The 7,470-nt window shown below is 51.8% G+C and overlaps 1 protein-coding gene across 2 annotated transcripts; it reads left to right on the top strand.

Moving 5' to 3' along the window:
- Nucleotides 1-1,154: 1,154 nt before the first annotated feature.
- NMRAL1 (NmrA like redox sensor 1) lies at nucleotides 1,155-7,470 on the top strand. 2 transcript variants are annotated; one of them, XM_058680564.1, is made up of 6 exons: nucleotides 1,155-1,265; nucleotides 1,576-1,651; nucleotides 4,648-4,886; nucleotides 5,186-5,435; nucleotides 6,524-6,714; nucleotides 7,186-7,470. In XM_058680564.1, exons 2-6 carry the CDS (start codon nucleotides 1,612-1,614, stop codon nucleotides 7,363-7,365), a joined length of 900 nt encoding a protein of 299 aa, XP_058536547.1. In that variant the 5' UTR covers nucleotides 1,155-1,265; nucleotides 1,576-1,611; the 3' UTR covers nucleotides 7,366-7,470. The 2 variants fall into 2 exon arrangements, with proteins under 2 accessions (XP_058536547.1, XP_012783011.1); XM_012927557.2 differs by having other exon boundaries at nucleotides 1,240-1,355.

The following is a 7,470-nucleotide window of genomic DNA, read 5'->3' as shown; positions in this document are numbered from 1 at the left end:
GCAGGGCAGGGTGGGAGCAGTGCTGTGGCATTGTGAGTTCAGTTGCCACCAGCAACACAGACATCCCCTACAGATACCAGTTTGAGACCCTGCAGTACCATTTTCCATCCAGCTCTCTGCAAATGTGCCTGGGAAAGTAGTGGAAGATGCTCCAGGTTCTTGGGCCCTGCCACCCACATGGGAGACGTGTATGAAGATCCTCCAGCTGGCATGTACATTTGGGTAATGGAAGATCTCTTCTCTGTCCCCACCCCCTTCACTTTCCTTCCTAATAAATAATAAATTCTTAAAAAATATTCAGCTGAAGTACAAAAGTCCAATTTTTTGTGGTCACATGCTCATAGGGTACAAAGGTATGTCAAGTGCAAATGTCAATTATGGGCATTACAACATCACTAATCAACAGCCCTCATACCTGAGGGATAAAAGCTCCCAATCAGAGGTGCTGCTGTTAAGTCCCCATCTGCAATGCTAGCATCCCACAGCAGAGAACCATTTCAAGTTCTGCTGCTCCATTTCCAATCCAATTCTCTTAAATGCACCTGGGGAGAGAGGGGAACTGTCCCAAGTGCTTGTGCCCCTGCATCCATGTCAGAGACCTGGATGGGGTGCCCGGCTCCTACTTCAGCTCTGTCCATTGCGGCCACCTGGGAAGTGACTCAGAGGATGAAAGCTGGCTCTGTCCTCCCTCCCTCTTACTGTCTGTAATCCGGCTTTTCAAATAAAGATAACGTAAACTCTTTTTTTAAGTGAGTGAGGCAACAGACAGAGCTCGAGGCGTAGACTTAATTATCTTTAGAAGACGCCCGATTTAACAGGCTAGTTTTGTTTTACTTGGCCGGGCGGGCAGCTCCTTCGTGTGTGTGTGTGTGTGTGTGTGTGTGTGTGTGTGTGTGTGTGTCGTGTGTGTGTCGTGTGTGTGTGTGTCGTGTGTGTGTGTGTGTGTGTGTGTGTGTGTGTGTGTGTGTGTGTGTGTCCCGGTCACGTCCAATTCACAGAAACCAGCTTCCCGGGGCCCAGGGGGCGGAGCCGGGAGGAACCATTCGAGCCGGCGCGGGAGGGGGTGAGAAGGGTCTGCTGTGAGCGGAGTCCGGGGCGGACAGCGGACGATCCCAGGTCCGGCGGCCGGCCGGAGTCCTTTGACACTGTGCAGCCGAGCAGAGCGGTTTTTGCTACGGTGGGGTTGGACCTCCGGGCAGGAGCCAACGTCCTGCGAGGGACTGTAATGTACTCCCCTCCCCACAGTGGATTCAGCCGCGAGCTAGGTCAGGGGTCCCCCCCCATTCCCTGGAGGCCCTCTCACAAAGGGGCCTAAGCGAGGAGGTCCACTAGGGCTTTTGCTGCTCCAGCCTGAGGTTGATCCCGTGTGTCGCTGAGGGGGTGGGGGACAAGGACTAGGGTCCGGTACAAGGAAGGCGGGGTCCATGCTGGAAAGTTTGGGATGGGAGAAGAGGTGCTAGGACCTGAGGGGACTGACCGCCTTCTCCGCGCTTAGGGCCTGGCGTCTACTGGGTGCGAGTCCCGGGCTGCAACCCCTGGCCAGGTCCTCAACTCCCCGCTTGTTTCTTCCCCTAGACCTCTCGGGATTGCGTGCCTGCAGCTCCAGCCCTCATGACGGAGAAGAAACTTGTGGTGGTTTTTGGAGGTACAGGTAAGTCAGAGAAGCCCCAGGAGCCGCTGGTGCAGAGCCCCCCAACCCTGCAGCCTGGGGTGGGGCTGTGACTGTGGAGGAGGGGGCTGGCCCCCGATTGCTTTTCAACCTAAACAAACAAACAAACAGGTTGGGGGCAGTTGTGCTGCACAGTACGCCCTCGATTTGGGATTCGTCATCTTCTGTGACCATCATTGGAGTCCCTGCTGCTCCACTTTAGATCCAGCTCCTCCCAAGGGTGTGGGAAAGCAATGGGAGGCAGGTGGTTCAAGCCGGAGAGTTGCGGAGTTCCTGGACCCTGGCTTTGCACCATTTGAGGAGTGAACCAGCAGATGAGAGATCTCTGTCACACTGCCTTTCAAATGAATGAATAGATATTTTTAAGAAATAAGGCACACAGAGATCTTCCATCTGCTGGTTTGCTACTCAATCACCTGCAACAGATAGAGCTAGCCTAAGCTAAAGCTGGAAGCCTGGGACTTGCTGTATATTAGCAGAAAACTGAAATTAGAAGGTGGAGCCAGCTCTTAAATCCAGCAGCTCAGAGTGGGGTGCAAGCCCTCAACTATTGTTTAAACATTATGTCAAATATCTGCCCCGGTTTCCTTGAGTCTGTATCTGCAGAATTAGTTGGGTACTACTGTGAATTACAGGTTTTGTGGTAACCGTGTGGTTTAGCATTTTTGAGGAGATACCAGAATATTTTTCCTTTTTTTTGAAATTTTTATTTATTTATTTTTATTACAAAGTCAGATATACAGAGAGGAGGAGAGACAGAGAGGAAGATCTTCTGTCCAATGACCGTCCGATGACTCACTCCCCAAGTGACCACAATGGTCAGTGCTGCGCTGATCCGAAGCTAGGAGCGAGGAACTTCTTCCAGGTCTCCCACGCAGGTTGCAGGGTCCCAAAGCTTTGGGCCGTCCTCGACTGCTTTCCCAGGCCTCAAGCAGGGAGCTGGATGGGAAGTGGAGCTACTGGGATTAGAACTTGTGCACATATGGGATTCTGGCATGTGCAAGGCAAGGACTTCAGCCACTAGGCTACTGTGCTAGACCCGGCTCTACTATTTTACCTTTCTTCCACCAGGGTAGAAAGTTTAGTTTCTACTCCTCTTTCTTTTTTTTTTTTTTTTAAGATTTATTTATTTTTATTGCAAAGTCAGATATTTAGAAAGGAGGAGAGACAGACAGGAAGATCTTCCCTCCGATGATTCACTCCCCAAGTGACCGCAACGGCTGGTTCTGTGCCAATTTGAAGACAGAATCCAGGTCTCCCACACAGGTGCAGGGTCCCAAGGTCTCGGACTATCCTCGACTGCTTTCCCAGGCCACAAGCAGGGAGCTGGATGGGGAGTGGAGCTGTCTTGATTACAACCGGTGCCCATATGGGACCCTGGTGTGTTCAAGGTGAAGACTTTAGCTGCTAGGCCACTGGGTCAGGTCCTCTACTCCTCTTTCTTAACACCTGATTAATATCTATTTATTACCATGGTAGCCCTACTTTTTTTTTTTAATAAGACTTATTTATGTGAAAGAGCTATAGAGATTTTCCATCTGCTGCTTCAATATCCCAATGGTCCCAACAGTAATGTACCAGGCTGAAACAAGGGCCTAAACATTCCGGCCATCTTTTTCTGCTTTCCCAGGGGGCATTAGTGGGGAAATGGATAACAAGTGGAGTAGATGGATCGTCCATTCCAGAGGGGAGCTCCTGGTTCTTGTTTCAGCCTGGCCTCATCCTGGCTATTGTGGACATTGTGGGGAGTGAACTGGTGTACACAAAATCTATCGTTTTTCCTTTCAAATGAAGAAATCTTTTAAAAAGATAATGTGGGCCTGGCACCGTGGCCTACCGCCCAAAGTCCTCTCCTTGAATGTGCCGGGATCTCATAAAAGTGCCAGTTCTAATCCAGGAAGCTCCACTCCCATCCAACTCCCTGCTTGAGGCCTGGGAAAGGAGCTGAGGACGACCCAAAGCCTTGGGACCCTGTCCTGCACGTGGGAGACCAGGAAGAAGCTCCTGGCTCCTGGCTTCGGATCAGCGCAGCACTGGCCATTGTGGTCACTTAGGGAGTGAATCATCAGATTGAAGATCTTCCTTTCTGTCTCTCTTCCTCTCTATATATCTGACTTTGCAATAAAAATAAATAAATCTTTAGGGCATGGTGCAGTGGCCTATCAGCTAAAGCCCTCGCCTTGCACATGCTGGGATCCCAGATGGGCACCAGTTCTAATCCCAGTAGCTCCACTTTCCATCCAGTTCCCTGCTTGTGGCCTGGGAAAGCAGTCGAGGACAGCCCAATGCTTTGGGACCCTGCACCCGCGTGGGAGACCCGGAAGAGGTTCCAGGTTCCCGGCTTTGGATCAGCACGCACCGGCCGTTGCAGCTCACTTGGGGAGCGAAACATCAGAAGGAAGATCTTCTTCTCTGTCTCTCCTCCTCTCTGTATATCTACCTTTCCAATAAAAATAAATCTTTTTTTTAAAAAGATTTATTTATTTTATTACAGCCAGATATACAGAGAGGAGGAGAGACAGAGAGGAAGATCTTCCGTCCGATGTTTCGCTCCCCAAGTGACCACAATGGTCGGTGCTGTGCCAATGCAAAGCCAGCAGTAAGGAACCTCCTCCAGGTCTTCCACACAGGTGCAGGGTCCCGAGGCGTTCGACTGTCCTTGACTGCTTTCCCAGGCCACAAGCAGGGAGCTGGATGGGAAGTGGAGCTGCCGGGATTAGAACCAGAGCCCATATGGGATCCCGGTGCGTTCATGGTGAGGACTTTAGCTTCTAGGCCATGCCTCAGGGCCCAATAAAAATAAATCTTAAAAAAAAAATAAATCTTTACAAAATAAAATGATCATGTAATGATTTAGTGAGAATCATGCATGACAAGTCTTCTGGGAATGTCTTAACGTGTTGGAACACTTTGCCCAGGACTGCCCCTCCAATTGCATTATTGGTATGTTACCCTGACTGGACCCTCACTGTCCACAGGTGCGCAAGGGGGCTCAGTGGCCCACACACTGCTGGAAGATGGGACGTTCAGGGTTCGAGTGGTGACCCGGAACCCCAGGCAAAAGGCAGCGGAGGAGCTGCGGCTGCAGGGTGCAGAGGTAGTACAGGGAGACCAGAATGATGAGGCCAGCATGGAGCGGGCCCTGGCTGGGGCTCATGCCACCTTCATTGTCACCAACTACTGGGAGAACTGCAGCCAGGAGCAGGAGGTCAAGCAGGTGAGGCTACAAGGAGCTCCTGGCTCCCAGCCTTGACTAGCAGCATTCCTGTCTTCTTCCTGTTGCTTTCCAAGGCTCTTGTGGGAGAAGGTGGCTGTTTTGCAATCCCATGACTTTTCTGGAGGTGTACAGTTCATTTCTCTAAGATGGAATTTTTTCAAGCAGAAGAGGGGGTTCTCTTGCAAGTGGGTCTGGCTCTTAACTTCATGCATGTTGGCAAATGTGGGATTAGGACACTGGGACTCTGCTTGGTATGCTGACACCTGCTCTTGGTCTTGTGAACTCTCTCTGCTCACCAGGGGAAGCTGCTGGCTGATGTGGCCAAGCGCCTGGGCCTTCACTACGTGGTATACAGTGGCCTGGAGAACATCAGAAAGCTGACAGCTGGAAGATTGGCAGCCGGCCACTTTGATGGCAAAGGGGAGGTGGAGGAATATTTCCGGGACATTGGCGTTCCCATGACCAGCGTGCGGCTGCCCTGCTATTTCGAGAACTTCCTCTCCTACTTTCTGCCCCAGAAAGCCCCAGATGGAAAGAGCTACTTGTTGAGTAAGTGCCCCGAGGCAGAGTTGTCACCTTGTGGTATCATGTGGCAGAAGGTGGGCACCTCAGATGGCAGAGCTTCTTGTCCTGTGAAGCGGGCATGACTGATGTTTGTGGGGACCGTGGGTGGTAGTGAGGTTCACTTGGAGAGCTGAGCCGAGAGGAGAAAGGAACGTGTTACTTCTTCAGCAGGAAGGAGATGCAGGGAAGCTCGCTGTTCTCAGTGTCCTTTGGCAAGCTGTAGACCAGGGCTGGATGTACTGGCGCTCAGCCACGTGTGTTCTGACAGCTACTTCTAGACTAGAGCAGACCACCACGGAGGCTGAGGGCAGGGAGTGCTCTTTGCACACACCAGTCGATTTTCATGAGGCCACACGAGTGACCATGGCCAAGGCAGTTGTACCTACCTGGCAAGCGGACTGGCACCACCCTTTGGAGTGTGTAGAGCTGCTGTCACGGAGGCCTGTCCTGGTCTCTGTGGCTTCATCTCCTTAGGTGCCCTGGGTGGTCTGAGCCGCCCGCTGCACAGTCCGTCCCCATACGTGAAGGACAGCAGGACCCAAGCACTGTCTCCTCATCTGCCTGACATCTGAAAGGTCTCCATTCATTTAGCAGTGTTTGTTTACTTCACTCCTGAAATGGAATTATCCTGGTGGGGGTCAGTTGCGATTCCTGTAACAGCTGGTGTGGACCATGTCCACCTATACAGTTTCCATCTCTTAGGAATTTGGGATATGACAGTGTCACAGTGGGGTCCCTGAGCAGCAGCTTCACTCCTGGTGGCAACTGTCACACCCTCTTCCTTTTGTCCTTCACTCCTCAGACATGAGTGGGATGGGTAGGCCTGGGTTCCTGTTCCTGTTCCTGGGAATGAAGCAACCTAGGCTCAGCCTAACCTACCCCGCCAAGGCAGCAGCAAATGCTTTCCACTAGTTTCTTGAGCAGTCCCACTGCAGCTTCCACAACACTAGACTCAGACCTGGCCCAGGCAGGCTTGAGTGCTGATCCACACAGAAGCTGTCAACTCAAGGATGCGAAAACCAGCCTGTCCTCCCCTGACAAAGGCTGTGCCCCTCTTCTCTCTGCCCCCACAGGCCTGCCCCTGGGGGACGTGCCCATGGATAGCATGGCTGTGAGTGACCTAGGTCCTGTGGTACTCAGCCTGCTCAAGAAGCCAGAGGAGTATGTGGGCCAGAACATCGGGCTCAGTGCCTGCAGACACACGGCACAGGAGTACGCGGCCCTGCTCACCAAGCACACTGGCAAGGCAGTGCAGGACGCCAAGGTGGGTTCTTCCTGCTGGGGGGACTCCCACAGGGCTTTTGAGTTGTTGGGAAGGAGGTGTAGCGCTGCCCTTCCTCCTTGAGAGTGGTGGCTCTCCTGTCACTGTTTACATGTGTTTGGTGCTGCTCCTGGAGAAAAGCATCAGTGACATTTCTGGCTTCTGTGTTTGACCAAGTAGGAAGGTCTCCAAGAAGACACAGAGGATCTCTGTAAAAGCCTTTTGAGAGAAAAAAAACAAAACAAAAAACACACACATCTTTAAAACAAGGAAAAAAAAAAGACTAGACCCCAAAGTGGCTCACAGCACTGGTTTCTGAACTTGAATCTTTTTAGTAAAAAAGTTTTCAGATGACCTTGGCAGGGGAGAACCTCAGTGACATGGGGCTTTGGGAGACTCAACCACCTGTCCCCACCTTAGATGTCCCCATGGGGCCCTAGAAGAAGCTGAACTAACAGGCTCTTCTGCTTCTAGACCACTCCGGAGGAATACGAGAAGTTGGGCTTCCCTGGAGCCCAAGATCTGGCCAACATGTTCCGTTTCTATGCCCTGAAACCTGACCGCAACATCGAGCTCACCCTGAGACTGAACCCCAAGGTCCAGACACTAGACCAGTGGCTGGAGCGGCACAAAGGGGACTTCGCCCAGCTGTGACTTGCCCAGCATGACCCCCAGCTGGGGAGGGAGGAGCAGAGACATAATTCATCTTTTCTTGTGTTACAAAAGGATTTAAAATAAAGCCATTGTTCTTGCACGTGG

The sequence above is a fragment of the Ochotona princeps genome, chromosome 24, assembly GCF_030435755.1.
Source record: "Ochotona princeps isolate mOchPri1 chromosome 24, mOchPri1.hap1, whole genome shotgun sequence".
Classification (NCBI taxonomy): domain Eukaryota; kingdom Metazoa; phylum Chordata; class Mammalia; order Lagomorpha; family Ochotonidae; genus Ochotona; species Ochotona princeps.
Note: the sequence above shows the minus strand (reverse complement) of the source record. Positions and strands in the feature narration are given on the sequence as shown.

What these genes read in the sequence shown, in the direction of transcription:
- NMRAL1 (XM_058680564.1), top strand. Translation starts at nt 1,612, where the DNA reads ATGACGGAGAAGAAACTTGTGGTGGTTTTTGGAGGTACAG. An exon ending in GGTGGTTTTTGGAGGTACAG is followed by an intron (nt 1,652 to 4,647) that starts GTAAGTCAGAGA and finishes CACTGTCCACAG; the next exon opens with GTGCGCAAGGGGGCTCAGTG. An exon ending in AGGAGCAGGAGGTCAAGCAG is followed by an intron (nt 4,887 to 5,185) that starts GTGAGGCTACAA and finishes TCTGCTCACCAG; the next exon opens with GGGAAGCTGCTGGCTGATGT.